The following is a 20,864-nucleotide window of genomic DNA, read 5'->3' on the forward strand; positions in this document are numbered from 1 at the left end:
CTATCCAGGCCAGGTGCAGTGCCTGCTCTCTAGTGATGTAGCCCACTTGCTTTTTCCAATGGCCCCTCCCTGACATGGAGCCAATGCCCATGCCAGCATTAGACAAAGGGTGGGTTTCTTTTCCATCTCTCTATCACACTTTCCCCCTGAGCAGAGGTTAAGAGCTTTCCTGATCTGGGAGATCTCCCTCCAACCCCCATTCTATAAGTATCCCAGAACTTCCATTTGAGTCTAGCTTTAACCTGTTTTATTAATGAGAATAGGTACACCAAGAAGGGATATCTCACGTATCGTATCATTTACAGGCAGCAAGAAGGCTCCAGATGCTGTATTTTGGAGCCTCCTGGGTCCCCAGCACCCACAGTAACCAGGAATGATCTCTTGCAGCTTGAGTTCTTAGGAGAGTTCCATCAACATAGCACCTCAGTTTTCCCATTTCAGAACACTCTAAAATATTAAGAAAAATTGATCTTCTGCAAATGTTCCAAACAGGAATCACATATCAGAATATTTTAAAGAAGCAGCATTCTTAGTTCCTATATCAATAACATGTTACTTATTAATTAGAGCCTGGAATGAGGAAGTACTGCTGAATTTTCTTATTTTTAAAATGTAAGACATGTGCCCGTGTCATGCAGCTAGAATAAAACCAATCATTTTAATGAAAAGTTGTCCAATACATACATAAAGTGCCATGTTTTATTCTTTGAGATATGAACTCAGGATTGATAGAAGAGGCCCTGTATTCGGCTGTGCTTTTTATGACTATACTCGATATGGTGAAATAGGCACTCCCTCTCATCTCCTGATGTATGCAGGATGCTTTGGAGAATAGAGTAGCATAGAAGATCTCTTAAGAATGGACATATCTACTGAGTGGCAAATTCAATTCTAGAAATCTATTCCAAGTAAAGGATGAAAAAGGAATTCTCTCAATTCATTCTGGTGGTTTTTGTAATAGGATTCAGCCTCAATATAGAAAAGCAAATGTTGTTAAAGATAAATTATGATATATTCATACACCGAAATGTTGTCTTCTTATTAAGATTATTTTCCTGAAGGAAGTTAGTGATATAATAATTCTGAGTAAAGAAGAGGTAAATCTGAACTGCAGAGGGAGTGCAGTCCCCTCTTTTCATATGTGAATGCAGAGGTAAGTGTATGTATACAGATAGGGCTATGCAGACAAATATAGACAGCATAGGGCAGAAGGGAACCCATCACTTTTCCTATTCTGTGTCTTCAGGATGGTACAGCAGATGTTCAGCCCAACTGCAAGGACGTCAGTCAGGGCTCCCGAAGGTTTTGTGGCAGGAGAGAGCATGAGGCTGGGCCACAGAGACTAGACAATATTAGATTAACACAGCTGGGGAGAAAAAGGGTCAAGACAGACATGCAGTGAGCTGACTTGCTTAGGGAGCTGCAAACGGGAGCCAGTTTAAACCAAGCATAAACTTATTTTGTTCTTATTTTCTTTATTTTGTTAAGCATGGGTCAGCTTTTTAAAAAGTGGCCTTAGAAAGCTAAGTTAGAAAACCAAATAGAGGCCAGATTACAGAGCCACCCAAGCCCCATGATCATAGGGGGCCCTCTACAGCCCTGCCTTGAGTAGTAGTGAAAGCCTGTGCAACTACTTCCTTATTCCGGGGAACCTCGAAATTGCTTCCTCATGCCCCACTTACTCCATCCCCTTGACTGTATGAAACAGTTCAGAAGAGGATGGGTATTTATCATTTAGCGAGCATTTCTGTCTGGGTTCAGAAAGGGGCTTTTAAGTCAAGGCTTTTCATTTTGAAATATATGAAACAGAATACTCTCTTCCATATAAAATAGTGAAATAAATGAGAAACACGAAGGCTGTTTTAAAGCTGAGTTCCTGTAGGATGACTCTGTATCCTAAAGGATGGATTTTACCCCATCGTTTAAACATACATCTTGCCCCTCCCTCCAAATACACATAGGAAACATCACATGAACAGATTATGTTTTCTAATCTAAATGTTATTTCCAAAGGGAACTATGTTGAGAATCAAGGCTATCACTCAGAGACTCATAAGCAGTTGGCGATGAGAACTAGCCTCACTGGATTACAGTGTAGCAGCTAATCCATTCCCAAAGTTCAACTCTGAGGGAAACAACATGTCTGAACAGGAAAACCAGAGCCCATACATTATAATGGGAGCTGACAATGCCCTACTGAATAAGTAATTTCAAGGTGAATTGCTTTTCAGCTGTGACCTACGAACAAAGCATTCTGTACACATCCTGGTACACAGGCAGAGTATTGTAAAGTTGATGTAAGGAAATGCTTGCCTTAGCTGCTTGTACACACTAACGATTCTTTTACTTCATCTTTTAAAAGCACTATTCAGAATTCACTAAAGTGATTTCCTTTATCTTGCACCCCACCCCATGAATCTTCCAAAGAGCGATCCACTTGACTGCTTCTTTCCAGCTACTGTTTTTTTCTTCTTTCTTGAGATAAAATGCCCAAAAGCACATCTCATGAACAATTTAAAGTCAGAAATCAAATGACTCAAGGTCGTGACTCAAGAGGAATATTTAAAAATGATAGAAAATATGCTATTATCTAAGTTTAGATTCACACAATCCATGGAACATGATTTGGTAAAATGAAAAAGTCCAACAGAGGGCCCCTTCTCACCTAACAGCTATGAGACAACCAGCAGCATGCTGAAGGAGGAGCAAATGTAGTCACTAGCCTGGGAGTTAGATTTACTGTGACATTGCTGTGTGTGTGTGTGTGTGTGTGTGTGTGTGTGTGTGTGTGTGTGTGTGTATGTGTGTGTGTGCACTTGCATGTATGCATATGCTTCACCACTTGAAAATCCACCTTCTATCTAGCTTTGAATCTAAATCTTTCCTAAGAACTAGGAATAGCAAAGAAACTTGAGACCCACTCTCATGCTGAAAGAACAAAGACTCAAATCCTACTGGTTAGAACCACCACCACCACCACCCTCATCATCACCACCACCCCCACCATCACCACCACTAGAAGAAGCAACAGCACAGCTGTCCCCAGATGCTAATGCCTGACTTTACCTGATTGCTAGTAGCATATACCATCCTGAGGTTGACCTGTCCCTAACAACACCCAGAGTGTGTTAGGGCAAACTCTTAGCCAGTCAGATTCCTAATGCTGCTTCCACTGGGATGCAGCAAGAATCAGAGTCTGCTGCGCACTCTGTATGTCTGATGCTCTCTTTTATTATTTTATGTGATTGGGATGTTCTATTAGCTATCAACTGCTTCAACCATGGTCTACACAGACAAGGATTCAACTTTCTAACATAACTGCCTTTCATATGCTTCAAAGGCACCCTCTAACTGTCCTCCACTCAGCCATTCACATGTGCTGTATGGATGGACAACCTTATACTAAAATCAAGGGGGGAAATGACATTTTGAGATAGATGGAGCTACCGGGGAAAGTCTTCAAAGAAAGGAAAGCACAGACTCAATTTCAACAAGGGGTGAGATCTCTCTCTAGGCTGAAGGACAGGGGTCAAGCCAGTAGAAGAGTGCTGTTGGAGAGCAAAGCTCAGGTGTGGGTCTGAATTGGGAAAGCAAAGGAAAGTAAGAAGCACGTTCTAAATGGAAGGCACAGAGTGTAGGAGAGCCCTTGATGAAGAGGAACCAGACCATCCTGAGATCCGTGAAATGTGGAATGAGAAAAGCCATAGTGGAATTTATCCCCAAAAGATGCAGATACCCACATGGGCTCTAAGTAGATCTTGGAAGAAAGCTAGTGTGTAGGACGAAGCAGGGACAGAGCAGAGGAGGCACCTGAGGAGGTGGCCAGGTGACCATGGGAGCTAGGGTAACTGTGACGGGAATGCAGAGCAATCAAGAGACTTAAGAACACTGGGATGCTCCAAGGCCAGCATGTGAAGTGGTGACTAAGAATGAATGACTGGCTTCCAGACCTGTCACCTCTGTCAAGGGCACAGAGATCAGCAACAGCAGCAAACTGTGGACTAGCAGAAATTAGTGAGCTTTTACTTTTCAAAAATGTTTTTAAATGTCAAGTGCCAAGTCTTTCATTATAGCCCACTGCTCTTAGGGGAATGAAGAACACAACTCCTCCTCTCTTTAACTGCTCAGGAATCGTGAGCACTCATGGATTCAGTTCAGTTATTTTCCTCTTTCACTGTTTATGCTATGAGTAATAATTATTCTTATGATAGAAGGATCTGTCTAATTAAAGCCTATAACCATTGAAGAAATGCCTTAAAATTGTAAGTAAAAAGGAAAACAATAACCCTACATATATTATAATGAACTCAGCCCAGGATATATTCTTTATAACAGTACGGTTACAAAATACAATGTTTAAGAATGTCTTACAGAGAAAAGTTCTCACAAATACAGATCATCCAGCACCTACCACGGTCGTGGCATGGCCACAGCCAGATGTGTATACAGGTCTCCACCATGTACACAGCTGTCGATTTCCACAATGTCTATGTGTGACTCACCTGTCTTCTCAGTATCTGACAGCAAATGATCTCCATCTTACCTTCACTGTCAACGAGACCACTTTCTCCACTCACATTCATCAGTGCTTTAAACCCTAGATCAGAACTATGTCTAGATGCAGAGGCCAGCAGAGGAGCAACCCTGCTGAGTTTCTAGGAATAAATTGTGCCAAACAATAGCAGAGCCTTAAACTGTCAGGCCATTAAACACGGCTCTGTCTGCTGTGAATTACTCTTCAGTAAATAACCAGGTGAGAACACGAGGGTGTTCACCACAGTGCTATTTCTCACGAAAAATGGAAACATCTCTAAATATCCTGCCAAAAGCAGTCTAGCAAATTAATTACAGTAGATTCAGCCATGAAATAATGCTATCATTATGTCTCTGCTATTGTGGAAACAAACATAGGCACAATATATTAAATAAAAAGAATGCAATATACAAATAGTGTAGTTTAATTCTGTTTTAATACAAAAATGTTTGGAAAGAAACATGATTTTGTCTTGGTGGCAGAATAATGGATGGTTATTAGTTTTGCTTCTTTGCTTTTTAAGATTTTTCAGAAATAGGTATAGGTTAGCCTGAAATCTTAATAAAAGATGCTGAAAATATATATATACACTGCCTGGTTTAGGATACAGCACTGACATTTCTCTATGAAGAGCAGGGGAAATAAGTGCAAAGATACAGATGTGTGTGACTAGTTATCTGGGCATGGTTGTGCTTGCCTCTATAACCAGCATGTGAGAAGATGAATCAGACGGATTCTACATTTGAGGTAAACTTCAGTCTCCTTTCTGTGGAGACCCTGTCTCAAGTCAACAAGATGTAGTTGATTGTAGCATCCTCTCCTTTCACAAGTAACCAAAACACAAGAGGTTATACAGAAACAGTTCTTAGGCAGAATAACCTGGCACTATCCGAAAGTGTTCTGACCTTGGTTCTTACTTAGGTTTTGTTTATATTTGTTTCATATTTCACAAGGTTGAAGTGCTAAAGAAAGGGGAATTGTACCCAAGCTTTCAGGCTGCAATGAAGATAAAATATCATGCTAAAAGGGCAGGCACGCTACCTCTTTGGCTATCTGATTATTGAAAGACTAGACCCCAAGAAATTAGACTGTGCAGGAATCTGCTGTTGGGAGAGAAAAAGGCTGAAGGAGAAAAGAGGAGGAGCTTGTATCCTGGAGACTAGCCCCCTAAGGACAGTCTCCACACAGACAGTGTTAGGTGTGGGTGGGAGAGCTCACTTAGTTGACTGTTTAAACCTCTCTCTCTCTCCTGTCAGGAATCACCAAGATGAGATGGACTTGGGGGAGTCTCTGGATCTCTTTGTCCCTCTTGCCAATGAGAACGCATTGAATAATCCCCCCTCCTGCTTTTCATTATTTAAGAGAAGAGAAGAGAAGAGAAGAGAAGAGAAGAGAAGAGAAGAGAGAAGAGAAGAGAAGAGAAGAGAAGAGAAGAGAAGAGAAGAGAAGAGAAGAGAAGAGAAGAGAAGAGAAGAGAAGAGAAGAGAAGAGAAGAGAAATAGAAAAGAAAAGGAGCTATGGGCTGTGGAGATGCAGGTCCCCTTCACTGTCAGGATATCCTTGTCTATTCTCCACTTAATCTGTTAATGAGCATATAAATACATACAGAGTTTTCCAAACCCAGTTGATGATAATACTCTTCCACTTCAACCTGATTAAATTGTTTATTTTTTTTTTTTGCTCCACTATGTAGCTACTCCTTTTTACAGTCATCCATTGTATCTGTGGCAAAGACTGGTTTGTTTAACTTTTCTAACCTGTTGTTTAGAAACTAATGTTATTTTAAAACATATAGCAAAAATTAATCACTAGGAAACAGATCATGCGTTTGAAAGTACCATCAGTGTCAGATTGGTCTAGCATCTGCTAAGCGCTTATTGTATACTCTCTGCCCAGAGGTGCTCGGGTACACTTGGCAGCCCACATCTATACTCTGATCCATCTATTGCTATTACTATTACTATTACTATTACTATTACTATTATTTCCTATAAGTTTGAGAAAAGATGTCCATAGGCCACCCAGGCTGATTCCCTACCCCACTCCCTGCCAAAAAGCTTCCAAGGCCAACCTATACATAGCTAGGTGTGAGAATACCCAGGGGGAATGAGCATAGCAGAAGAGGATGAAGGAATGGAGCAGGGTGTACTCCAGTTGATGGCAAACACTTAGCATGAGCAAGGCCCTGGGTTCAATCCCGGAACACACAAAAAAAGGGGGTGGGATTGGGGGAGGAACAGAATGATGAATCAAAAGCTTAACTACTCTCAAATGACTTTTGCTGGCAGTAGCAGTAGAAACAGAAATGTAGCACACCATACCTAGCCCTCAAATCTTGTTGGTCAACTGTATTACATCATGGTAGAAAATTTCACACTGTGAAACTTTCATAAATAAAATTATTAAGAAATTATATAAAATTACATTCAGGCTATGTGAGTAGTATGTATGTATGTATATATGTATATATGTATGTATGTATAACATGAATGAATTTCATATTTATACTTGGATCCCATTGCTAAGGTATTTCATTATCTACTTATATAAGTATCTCAAGATCTAAAAATATCATAAGTTCTAAATCCTTCTGGTCCAAATACTTCATAAAAGTGATATTGAGTTTATATTTATAACAAGAAAAAAATTCAGAGTGAGAAAGCCACAATTTATTTAAAACTCTGTGCAAAGAGAGAGGGCATCAGACCTGCCTGGAAAGAAGCTCTCTGGTCCTCACAGCCACATAAATCTATCACATAGCCCTGCTATCAAAGTCCTTCCTTTATTCTCTTGCAAACAGCCCTATAGCTGACTTAGGCAAGAATTATTCTTTAGAGAAAATGGTGGTACTGATGGGGATGTAGCTCATGGGTAGAGCACTTACCCAGCTTGCATGCTGTCCTGGGTCCAATCTCAAACACTGCAACCCACCAACCAAACAATGAATAAATCAAAATTCTTATGCTTTAACTATAAGGCACCCTATAACTTAGTGTGTTGACCACTTGAGTCTCCAGATCATGTTTCTATTTCAAGAGGCTCGAGATAGCAAGGGATTCCTGGTTGGAGGCAGCAAGTCTCCATCTTAGAAGGGTGAATCTTGCCATGGACCTTACATTCTGTTTCCTGTACAGAGGGAAAAACCATCCTGTGCCAGGCCACAGGAGCCGTGCTTGGAGCCATATATCTAGGGACTGACTCTCCGGCACTCCCTTAAGTTGTTCTCTCAGTTACTTTTTTCACAATAAAAAATTGTCACCATGAAACAGCCATCGTTGAGAAATTCCTAGTATTACTAACTTAGGAGTTAAGATAATCATATTAGTTAAATTAAACCTAAGTTTCCATTTCCCAGCTGCTCTGTACTACCACCTGAGCATTGGTAGTACTTGATGACAGAGCATCATGAGGACCATACTGATACTTGTTCAGAGCTGGTCAGTAGTGAGCTACACATAGAATCCATGTTTTCCAAGTGCCTTTCCAGAGCTCTGCACGCTGTGGAAATGCACTTATGTGCAGTCCACATCACTATAGGACAGGAGGTAGAAATCTAGTCCTGTATCTAGGAACCATCTGGAAAGTGTGTTTAATATGCCAGCCTCTAGATTTCTCTGCTGAACTTCAAGTTCCCCACAAGTTCCTCAAGTGCCTCTGATACACAGCTAAGGTCAGGAATCACAAGGTCAGGAATATACTAGGTTACATAAGACACAAGAGCAAAGAAAGCAGACTTCCATTTTCAAAAGATGCAAGTCATTCTTCTTACTCACTATATGAAAAAAAAACAACATGGGAATATGCAATTATAAAGCTCAAAATAGCTTCTTCAGGAGGAAAAATATGATTCACACTTCTAAAGATGCTCAGGCCACAGCTGCAATCTGTTCTTGTGGCCCAAACCCTTGGAAATCCAAATTAAGAAAAGCTACAGTAGGCTTGAGTGAATGCTGAACTCTGCTCTTTGCTGTTTTATGCCCCCACAGGTCAGAAATCCTCTCTGCAAAGCAAGGAGCAAGTCTACTCAGAGACAGACCTGTATCTATGCGGACCTCCAAGTGACTAGATCAGGTAAGCCCAACTTCTTTGGCTTGCACCCACCCTTGCACAAGGCCCCCTGCTTTTAGACAGCTTCTCACGCACCTTGCTGGAGGCAAAGGTATCTATGGAGACATTTTGTTCTTCCTTGAGCATTCCAAAACTTTCCTGGAGCTCTGCCCCTAATCAGAGAGAAATCTTGGTGCTAAAATCGGAGCTGTTCCCTCCGAAGGGAAGGGAGAGCAAGCTCAGAACTGTCTAGAGAAAGTTAGGGACATAGCAGATTGGCGAATCAAGTCATAACCCTGTATATTCTGAAATACAGGATTAATAATAGATCATGTTTCTTCTTTGGGGGACCAAATTATTGTGTTGATATTTTCTAACTCAAATGTGACCCAATGGCCCCTCACCAGGTTACTCTGAGGAGGAGAGGAGTTAAGAGACACCCTTATGTATCTCACTGCCAGCCAGGTTGGAATAAGAAAGTGTTTGAGAGATGTAAAGTTCAGAAAAAAATAGTGATGTGGGTTCGTTAGGTTTCAAACCAAGGACAGGCCAAGGTGCCTATTCAGCGTATAGAAGCAGATCTGGCATCCGGTCCTCTCAGCATCCCTGAGTCCCTACGTCTTACAGGGTCTTCTGGGCTGGCACTGCCAGCCTCATAGCTTGAATCCTCCAGTCCAGGGAACAGACCTGTTCTTCCCTATATAACTCAACCATTTTTGTTAACTACCCTCTTTGCACTTTTAGGTCTCCAGCTACTATACCTGTTTCCCCTTTTTTCCCCTCTTCCCACCCCTCCCCACATGGCACAGATCAGTCTAGTCATGACCATTCTGGGCTCTCCCAGATGTCCCTGCCTCTATGTTCTCCCTTTTATCTACAATAAACTTTCTCTTCCACCATACCCGGGAACAGTCATAATTTTTTCCCCTTCTTTTCCTTTGTTATTTTTTTCTTTTTCATTCAGATGGAATGAATAGCTGAAACTTGGGACCAGTCATATATCTTTTCTATTTCTTTTACTCATTCATTTATAATTGACCATGAAGCAAACAGAAAGCCTCTAGAATCCTGCAGTCACCGCCAACTTGAAAGCAGACTGTATGCATGAACTCGTGATGGGGGTGGGAAATGAATGCACTGGGAGTCAAGTTCTCAAGGAGTTTGCAGTCTGTAAGGAGCACAGGAACCTTCTGATAACACTGCACAGAGTTAACAGAGGAAGTGTCACAGAGGCTCTGTCTGTCTCCATCCTCTTGACCTTCTCTTGCCTCACCTTTCTATGTGTCTCTGGCTTCTCATTTGTAACTATAAAAGTCTCCCCACAGAGAGGTTGTGCTTAGTGTTGACCTCGGGTAACTATCTAGTTTTTAGAAAATACCCAGTCTACAGAAATCTTTTAAAAAGTGTTGAGGCTGCAGGATAAGGATGAGGAAAACAGGCAGTCCACAGCTCTCTCGTCTGCTGTCCCCTGAGCACTGGGACAGAACTTCCAGAGTGTCAAAACCTTTCACAATGGACTTAGTTTAAAAGCGTTACATGTTAGTATCTGTCATCATTTCAGCACCACTTCTGTAGTTTTAGTGTTTTCCTTTTGTTTGCTTTTAATCCATTTGAATCTTGCTGCTTTCAGCTTAAATGTTGCTTTATTTTTTTCTCTATTCCCTTTCATGTTAATGTAATTTTTACAACTTAGACTGTGGAGGTCATGGTCTGGTCTAAATGTCCTACAAAAAATTGTGGAATGGTGCCTGTTGATGTGGAAGAAACAGGCAAGCAGACCAGCCAATGACCCCAGAGCTCAGAGCCTGGAGATTTGAAGCAGCTGGCATCTCTGTGAAATGGGAGGGAAGATTCAACAACACCCCTTTATGGAGTAACTATAAAACCTAGATAATTTTATAGATGGAACATAGTAGCAATGTTCATGTAAACAGCTTCGTTGGGGGCTGGAATCTAATAATTTTATGTTTTTCATTTACTTAATGATTTTCTTTCATAAGAAGCCACATGTCCTAGATCACAGCTGCTCATGTGTATAACCATGGACTTTAGTCAAGCTATACCCACTAAGGTATGGCAGTCCAGAAGTGAAGATTGTACACGTTTGTCAAAAGATGGGTCCTGAGAGGCCCCTGTGATGCAGAGGATGCAGAGAGCCTCGCTAACCTCTGCTGGTCAGCACGAGCTGCAACGGGACACAGATGCCTTCTCAGCAGCAGTCTTTGCTGCCTTCCTTCCTCCTCAAGGCCTCTTGGAGGGGCACTTGCCATGCAGGTTCATCCCTCACAGATAAGGTCCAGAACCAAGGTGTTTGTCAGTCTATTTTCTTTTGTGGAGACTCGAAGTACTGAACCCAGGGCCCTGTCACCAGCACTGGGCTGCATCCTCAGCCTTTAAGGTTTATTTTTAGTTTACAGTTTCTTCACAAATCCTGAAAGTCATAAGAAACATATTTTTCATAATCTAATCACTGTGTGTGAGTGAGTCTGTCTGTCTGTCTGTCTGTCTGTCTGTCTGTCTGTCTCTCTCTCTCTCTCTCTCTCTCTCTGTGCATGTGTGTGTGTGTGCATGTGTGTGTGTGACAGAGAGACAGAGACAGAGAGACAGAGACAGAGGAATTCTAATTGTGGGAAAAAACTAAGAATTACATTTCGAGTCTGGGTGAAAGGAGGTTGTTTTTGGCTGTGTCTCCAAAGGAAACTGGATCCACATTGCAATAATCTCCCGAGGGGAGACCTTTCAGAGGTGACTTCTGACTGCAAAGCCTAGGAGAATGAGTGCCACTGGATCCAAAACAAAATTCATTCAAATTTGTCTGACCTACCTATGTCCAGGTTTTTGAAAACCGCTCTTGCCCTTTCCCACTCCCCTTCAGCACACTGAGCACAGGGCTCAAGGTGCCATGTAGCCCCACCCACTCCCACCTTCCTCCACTAGGAAGGACCCTCCATACTGTTACCAGGGAGTCGATGGTTGTCTTAGGATGCTCCTGGGAAGTGTTGAGCTCAGTCCCCCACAGGCCCCAGTGTCCTACAGCAGCTTTCCTGCCTCTCCCACTTTCTAGTCTAGGGAGTGTCCAAAAAGCTAGTGCCACTCCAACAGTAAGAAGGGATGCCTCTGTTCTTTATAAATTACCTGGTGTCAGGTTTTCATCTATAACAACTGAGGACAGAGATCCATGGGCTTGGGAGAGTAGTGCTTAATGCAGCATTTTTATTGGTATTCTTTATCAAGTCTTCATTACAAATTATGGGCTTTTTCTTTCAAATGAACTCTTTAATCATCTCTGTTACGTTTCTGTCTTAATTCTCATGGCTACTCCAGGATAAGATAGGAGCTAGCACATTGATGTGGGACAGCGCGTATACTTTCTACATACTAATATTTCCCTACGAGGAACCTACTTGTTTCTTTTGTAGCAAAGCCTCCCAGGTTCCTTTGCCCGTCTGAGGGGCTTTCCATTAGGATTACTCTCATTGCCACCTCCTCTACAATTTTTTCTTCTACTTTATAGTGAATGACAAACAAAAAGCCTACTACATTTCGTTTCTTCAGCATCTACCCTCTAATTTAGATCAGTTCTAACAGCTTTTCCTTGAGTTCTTCAGGGAGTTTTAGATAGAGAGTCTTGTTATCCATAATTTAAAACACCATTTCTGTTGATGAACTGTACCTCTGCTGTGTTCTCCTGACCAAGGTAAAATAATTTACCTGAATGTCAGCATCTCACAGCATCCTAAAGGTTCTTAAACCTTTTTTTCAGTTTTAAATATAATTATATAATGTTAGTTTTTTGGTTTATAGTAGCTTTTTTTTAAAGATGAGAAGATGGTCCTAGGGCTAGAGAGACAGCTCAGTTGGTAAAGTGCTTGTCTTGCAAAAGGGGAGATTGACTTCTATCTTCAGAATCCACATAACCAAAAGCCAAGAAGGATGGAACAGATACCGGAGCTGAGGAGACAGAGATGGCAGAGCCCTGGGACTTGGTGGTCAGGCAGCCCAGCTTACGTGGAGTCTGCCAGGCTGGTGAGAGACCTGGTTTAAAAGGCAAAATAGGCTCTGACTGATGGCTCAGCAGGTAAGAGCAGCAGCTGCACTTGTAGAGGACACAGGTTCAGTTCCCAACACCCACACGGTAGGACTGAACTATCCACAGCTGTAATTCCTGGGGACCTGAGCCTCTCTTTTGACCATCACAGGCACATACTTGGTGCATGTTCATATATGCAGGCAAATATGCACATACATAAAATAAAGATAACAAAAGAAACAAAAGAAACAAATAAAGCACAAAAACAAACAAAACCCAAATTAAAACAAAATCAAGAAATATAAAGAAATCAGAAGTGGAACAAAGGACACCGAGATAAAACTCTATGGTCTTTCAAGGAGAGTGATGCCTCATGTGGCAGAACAAGAGAGGATCAGGAAAGTCAGGCCCAGATGACGCTGGAGAGAAGGGTGAGCAGCAGGCTTTCTCAACAGGCCTGTATCTCTCGTCCCTGCAGGGCTAGGCAAAACTGCAAGCTCTCCTCACAGTCTGAAATCCGCTCAAACAGGCAACAGGAATAGACCCTGGTTGTTTCCAGTTCACATGTCATTTCACAGATAGCATAAAGTGAAGTAAGTGCTAATAAAAAGCCCAGAATAACATGTTACTTTCCTCTATTTATAATAGAGATAGGCTGGATATAATGTCCTTTTAAACTGTCACGTTTCTCTTCGCAATCCAGTCTCATGAGGATAAACATTTTCTTCTAATTTCAGAAGCCCTCCATAATATTACCCTTGCAAACATGAGCAAACAAACCAGAGAGCTGAAAGTTTATGACCCATATAGAACATGTAGAATAGCTGGCTTTTCTGCCAGATATGCCCCAGTGTCTCCTAGTCTGTGTACAACCTGATGAAGATCGTTCCCTACTCACCAGCACTTCACAGCCAACCAGGAACTCGCTCTTACAGCTCCTTGCCCAATTAGCAAATCAGGGGAGAAGAGGACGAAGAGGAGGAAAAGAAAAGGGGAAGATGATCTCATGTTCCAGACGGCGAAGGTAAGGAGGGAGACAGGCTAAACACATTGACAGAAATCTACATGCCTACTCAGGGATTTGGACTCTGAATGACAAAATAAATGCTGGAATAAATTCCCCTACCTTGTAATGATGCCATTATAAATCCTGCCATTGCATAATTATGGTAAAGAAACATCTCAACACTTTGATATTTTTTGGTTATGGATCAGACAGGCTACATATATTTTCTCAGGCCACATTTGAATTTCAGTATTTACTTTGTATTTTCTTTTTACTTTAAAAGTTGAAGTTTAATAAGAAAGTCAAGTACAATACAAAAACTCTAGGCAGAATCAAGATCGGAGAAGCTTAGCTTTCTAAAGGATAAGGGCACACAGGCTAGTGTTTCGAGGGAAAATGTCTTTAATAGCTTTAATTGCTAAAATCTAATTTTCTTGTCCTTTCTTCAACTAGAATGTTGTGACTAAGAGTGAAAGTGATGGATTGTAGCTCTCAACGTTCACACACACCAGTGGCCCAGAGTTAAGTGTCTGTTCTAATTGCCGGGCATGCCGAAGAGCACTTCTCCATGCTCAGTGTGTTGTTTTCCTTGCTAAAGCACAAGTGTCTAGGTGACAAGTGGAGCCAGGTGCTCCACTCAGCACCACTGGGGCATTTCAATAAACAGTGCCCCGAAAGACAAAGTGTGGAAGGGATTGTCATTTTCATGGTGTGATGTCAGTTTCTTCCTCATTAATTTTTCTAAGTAGAACTTGTTAGTTGATCTAATTGCAAGTGGTTACAGAGATAAACACGGCAAAAGTGAAGGCAGTGTGGAGGCTTTCACCACAAGTGTGTCCCTCTGTCCTTCAGAAGTCACCCTGGACTGATACCCAGAAAGTTATGTGAGGCAGTGGGAACATCCATTCGCTAGCATGAGTGCAGTGTAGTGGGGTCCCAGGCCTTGCAGCTTGCTGATGAGAGAGAAATGCATTCTACTCAAACCTCACCTTCCATCTTTCTGCAGCCTTTAATATTGTCACAGTAAATAAAAAAAAAAAACAAAAAACAAAAAACCTCGTGCATTTGCCCAATTCCCAGGAAAGATGAGACGGGGCAGTAGTCTGGCCATAATTTGCTGTAGTTTTCTACTTCAGTAAGAAAAATGCAGAACAGCCTTTTTACATAAGGACAGAAAATATTCCAAGACATCATTTCTTCATCAGAGCAGAACTCTGGTGCTCTTGGCTCTGATGGGCATCTGGGAGTCACACAAAAAGGAAAGGCTGTACTTCCATCCTAGTTAGGAGCAACGACTGCTCTGGCCTGGGCCAGCCCCATTCTGTGTTCTGAGGTCTGGGTTAGGCGGGCAAAGGCCAAGGTGTCAGACATTGATACATGCAGAGGAGTATATGGATGACTTCTAGAAACTTATTTATGCACAGAGAAGTGACCCTTAGGAAAAAAAGGCTTCTGGACCATGTGTCAGGGGCCACGATTCTGCTAGCAGCAGAACACTTATGGAAACACTGGGATTCCTGAAGGCCTGCTTACAGGTTCATCAGCCTCGGACCTGGCTGACTCTGCCCTCATGCAATCAGGTGGGATTTCAATTGGCTATAGCTGAAATCATCCTCATCGTTGCATTACCAGGAAGAGGCTTGTTGAATGTTGGCTTGGCCCTGTTCCTGGCTCTACCCATCATTCTTAAAATTCCTCCTCACATCTGATAAACAGTCAAACACTAGAAGGTAATGTTCATGACTAGAATAGCCTTCTGTGAATCAAAGTTCTCTTGGTTCCCATGGTTTTTAGGGTCAGGTTCGAACCCCTCTGAGTGACAGATACTTATGACTTCACACTTGCATCAGCTAGTGAATGAGGTATAGGGAGGGTGTTACAGGTTCAACAGGAAAGCAATTACTCAATTTGTATCAGAAATTAAGTTTTCGTTCATTATGTATTTGGAGAAAAATATTCTAAAAACCAACATCACTATCTATTTCCTATCTCTCTCTATTGAGAACTGACAGCTTCTTGAGGACTCAGCTCTGTAGCACTCCTGTGGGCTTACGTATATTCCTCCTCCTGTAAGAAGAACCTTCCAGCCACCTATGAAAACTCCAAGCAAATAAACACCTCTCCTATCATGAAGGTTTTACTCCTCCTCCCTCCTCAGTTTTATTCTTTTCATTGGATTGACAAATATGTAACCCTGTCTCTGGGTACATATGATCACATCCAGGTTTGTAAGGATTCTCTGTGGCTTGTAAAGCAGAAAAATGAGGGAAATATATGCCTTTCTCTCAAAAAGAGCCTCATGGAGAAGGCAGGTTGAAAAGAATACAGTTGTGCTTTTCTGTCCATAAAGGGAACTCATACTAATCCCATTAGAACCCACTGAGGATGCCCCAACCACACATAAATGATGCAGCATTTGGAAACAACCTGTGCATAGCTGTCCATATACTTGAAATGAATTCTAGATAGTCTACAGGAAAGAACACACTGTAAATGGTGCATTAACACCCATTGTTGTATTAGACAACAGTGAGAGGCGGAGAGTTTGTGCATGCTTGGTACAGACAAAATTTATTTTGCAAATAGTTTAAATCCAGAGATGGACAGTTCTGTGGATGCAAATTCCACACAGATGGAAAGCTGACTATAGTAAGTTTGAACAATATGCAGAAAGAAGAAACAGAATCATTGCACTAGCTCCCACTAAAGTAGAAACACCTTCCCCCACCCAATTAATCTTCAGTTTGTTTATGGAAAGAAAGACTAAGCCACTTGTAAAGAAAAATAATAAAACAGAACCCTACTGGTGTTTCAACTAAAGCAATGTTCACTATTTCATTTAAGCTCCAACAATGCAAACATTTATTATGTTTATAGATAGGGAATAGTGGAGAAGCATGCTGAGACACCCAACAAGTGGCTGAGCTGTGTTCCAAGTTCGGTCCTTCAGACCTCCAAATGCCACCATTCTCTTCACCTAACTCTCTGCAGTTCCCTGGGCATCCTGAGTGCCAGTTTAGTGAGTTACTCCACACAATGTCATCAAAGGTCCTCCCTGCATTAATAAACATAGATATTATTGATCTCGAGTGTTACAGACTTCAGTTAAATAACCTTGATAAAGTGTTCTGAGAATAGAAATAGATGTTATTTTAAGCCATACTATTAGAGTTAATATTTACCTCTTGACATCCCAATAAGTAGGAAGCAGAATACTGTGTGTGTGTACTTAAGCAACCTAAAAAAATGTTCACATATATTTGGTGTCTATAATTTAATGTTTGCTTTAGATCCAAATTATAATTGGCACTTCCAAACCAGATTTCCTAGAGAGACCTAAAATTAAAATCAAAGGAGAAATAATTTCTAGAAAATTAAATCTTTCTACTTATAAGTATTCCTTCGCTCCCTCTGGTTAGATTTTTAACTGGGCATTTCTTTGGTATCAGAATTTGCTAACAGTGAAACTGACCAAGATTTTCAAGGTCAATTATTCATACAAAACTGAGAAGAATTCAGAACTGCGAACTTAATAGTTAGAAGGGAAAAAAAGCAAATAAACCAAGAGAAGATGAATTTGCATGTGAAACTAATTTGCCTTAGAAAAAGAAAAATAGGTGTCTCCTTCAGTATAAGAGCATTCAAATGTGTTTTTCATATTAGTAACATATTTAATATGGCACTGGGCAAAAGGCAATCCATTTTTTAAAAAGCAATTTTCCTCTAACCATGGGGTATTTTATCATTTGATGTCCAGCGTTCAATCAGAGTGCAGCCGTCCTTTTATATTTTATGAGCAGAAAACAAGTCATTCAGGCATGTTGCACTTCACAGAAGTGAAAACACTTTGCAAGCCTTGAAAGATGCCCAGAATAGCCCTTCTGGGTGATGGTAAGGAAAAGGGAGTTAAACATGAAACTATCAAAATATTAGAAACATTGTTCTATATCACAAATAGGCATTATTTTAAAAACATAACAAATTTAAAAATCATAGAGAATCTGTCAGTCTCAGCTCATCTTCTCACTTTCTGATGTTCAAGAAGATTCCAGACATTCCTGCAGAGAGAGACTATCTGCTTCACCTACAGTTGCAGTGTGCAACATATTATAAAAGCTCAGTAGACTTTTACTGAGTGAATGGATAAAAATCCGTATCTTAGGTGAAAGGACAGTTCTACCAGTCTGCCACTCAAACCCAGCCCGGGTGCAGAGGCAGCTCCAGTACCTGGTATGTGAGCTGTACAGAACGCCAAGGACATCTCTGCATTACCTGCAGTACATGCTGTGTGAGCTGTACAAAATGCCAAGGACATTTCTTCATTAGAAGGTGGGAGACGTACAGCTGCACCCCTGTGCCAGGTCCTCGGGCTGGATGCCTTCATCTTTACCCTATTATCTCAGTCCCAGGAGAGGGAAACCATCATTTTCCCAAATGCAATAGCAAGACCTCAAAGAGCTATCAGAGCAAATTTACATTGCCAAAGGTTAGAACCTGTGACCTCTCCCAAATCAACCCCAGCTACCAACACAAAGCAGAGACTTCCTAGATAGCTGTGACTTCAGACTCCTGTCACTTCAGTTCCTTTCCTTTACCAAGATGGCTGCAATGACCCAAGGACCATTTCAGAGCAGCTCCACAGTTACTCTACTCAAAACATACGATAAAATCCAACCATGCCTCCCTTGCCAGCCCCTTGAGTTGAGTATTTTCCTTCTAGCAGGCTCCTGACACACTGATGTTTCTGCACTTTCAGTTACAAAGTGAAGACACCTCTCAAATCTTCACCTCAAATGCTCCCATTAGAGCTCTTCTATCCTGTGGACCAGGAATGACTAACAGAGCCATTGATTCTGGTGAGTAGTCTGGTGAATATAGACACAAGGTACCAGATAGAACGCAGTATTTCTGTTGCTAACATCTCTTTCCCTGCTACTGTGCCCAATTTTGGAAAGACTATGACATCGGAGCAAAGGAGAAGATCAGAAAGCCATGCACAGAACATCACATCACAAGTGTCCTCTTCGGTTCCCTCAAGATGAGATCAAGAGGCCAACGTATTGGGAAGACAGAAAGGGCAGATGAAAAAGGAGCAATGGAGCTCAATAACTTGAACACAGAAATTCTGGTGTCTCTACATTTTCTAGAAATGGAGAAATTCAGATAGCCTTGTAAGTAAATGACTTTAAACAGTTCCCTCCATGAAACTGAGATAAACACAAAGTTGTGATCAGATGGAGTACACGGGACTTGTTTGATGTAGGATTTCCATACTTAAGCCGAACAAACAGTAACCAATACCAAAGACAACAAGCTCCATTAGGGAAGGGAGAGACAACTCACATCAGGGATCCCTATGAACTGAACTCTCAACACTCAGTGAAGAGCATCAGTTAACAGATCCCCTGGGTGTGCTGCCCCTCTCTTCCCAATGCAACTCTACAGTGTTGAGGCCTCACAGGCAATGACCTTCCTCAGCAGGTCCATGCCAAGGTTGGCTTCTTTACTCAACTTGCAGTGGTTGAAAGATGGTTGGCTCCTGTGTGGTTCAACAACACAACTTGATAGGTTTTTCTTAATTCCTAAATTTTCTCAACAGTACCTGTTATTTTCTCCACCACGTAAATAAAACATAATTCCCTTTTCAATTTAATCATCAGGTCCCTTCCTGTTAATTACTCTACCTCATTATTTTAACTTTTCAAAACAGGTGGTTACATTATCTGTGCTTTTCGACATAGAAGCATATACCACCCGAGCATTTTCCTGCTGTAAACAGTCTTCTCTGGGACTTGTGCTACTAAGTCTAAGAGAAAGGATTTATATGTGTGTGCCAGTTCCATGGATGTAGAAGTGAGAATTAGTTGCTCTAAGCAGACTTGACACTGGCAAGGACAATGGAAGAAGATTAAGTCATATCTACCTTCACACAGAAGGTAGGCTGTACCAATGAATGAACAGATAGGGACATTAGAATCTCTTTTTCTGGGTGTCCTCTCATAAATTCTGCAATGTGAGTATGAAAAGAGCCCAAGGCATATCTCTGGCCAATTTTTCATTTTCAGCTACTCGTTTCCTTCCATAATTCTTTCTTTATAGAGTAAATATTCCCCACAACTGCAACACTGGTAGCAAGAGAATTTCATTAAAGTATTCAATTTTTCTTTATAGAGAAAAATTGTTTCAAAAGAAAGTAAAGGAAATGTTCTATAAGAGGACTAGAAACTAGAATAAAAGAGAAACCCACAGATTTTTTACCTAACCAACAGTGAGTTGTATGTAATATGTACCCATTTTTATAATATTGGAAACTGCCACAATACCTGTCAAGTTCTCTTTTCCTGTAGTCTTTAATGTTTCTATATGTAGCAGACATGTAGAAACACATACGCAGAAAACCTGAGCTAGAGAATGCACCCTAATGAAGGGATGTAAAAGTGACAGAGCTTTGGATTTGATATAGAAGTAGGGGCTCAACCTTGGAAGTTGAAGGTCTACTTAACTCTACACCCACAGGGCATATACATGAGTACTCACGCAGCTCGCCCACTTTCAGGATCTCACACAGCATCTTGGTCAGTTCTATACTGCTGCGTCCAAAGGGACATTCATGCTTATCTTCTCGGCTGCTGTTCTCAAGCACAATCTGTGGAGAGAAGAGGGATTGGTCAGAAAAGCAACTGTGGCCAAGCACATAAGACTCTAGGCTCACTCCAATTAAGGTATCAGGTGAATCACCTCAGCCTATGGGTGATCCCCCACCTATGACTGTTGCAGGTAGCACTAAATAGAACATCAAGAATACAGCACCTGAAACTTTGATACTTTTCAAACCTCCTATGGCTCCTTGGCCTTTGGGAAAATATTTTGCTTGGCTTGTTGGTTTTCATCTACATATAGGGACCTGTGAAGCATTTTTAAAGACAAAAAAATACAATATTTATTACTTAAGTGACAAGTCTTCATCCTTGTCTACCACATCATCCCTTGTGCTCAGAAACAGCAACTGTGTACAACTTCAACACCTCCATGGCTTATTTCTTGCTAAAAGTTCCTTATTTTTGCATGATCTCACTGAACCGTGCGTGGGGACCATATCAATTAGACTAACTGGAGTACTGCACTGAGACTTCCTCAACTAAATGAATGGTTTGCTTTTCTCACCAACCTCACTAGAATATAAACTACCTCAGCTCAGCGATGCAGTACTCTGGGTGTCTTGGCAAAGGCATTTCCAGAAATAATTA

At 41.3% G+C, this 20,864-nt stretch overlaps 1 protein-coding gene across 3 annotated transcripts in view; it reads right to left on the reverse strand.

Annotated features, from left to right (window-relative positions):
* The window catches only part of Elmo1 (engulfment and cell motility 1), a 529,323-nt gene that overhangs the window by 204,643 nt on the left and 303,816 nt on the right, over positions 1 to 20,864 (reverse strand). For all 3 annotated transcript variants that reach the window (XM_032885160.1, XM_032885159.1, XM_032885162.1), the window contains one exon: positions 20,155 to 20,263. In XM_032885160.1, coding sequence (XP_032741051.1) covers positions 20,155 to 20,263 — 109 coding nt within the window. The remainder of the gene's footprint in view (positions 1 to 20,154; positions 20,264 to 20,864) is intronic.

The sequence above is a fragment of the Rattus rattus genome, chromosome 14 (assembly GCF_011064425.1).
Source record: "Rattus rattus isolate New Zealand chromosome 14, Rrattus_CSIRO_v1, whole genome shotgun sequence".
NCBI classification, from domain to species: Eukaryota; Metazoa; Chordata; class Mammalia; order Rodentia; family Muridae; genus Rattus; species Rattus rattus.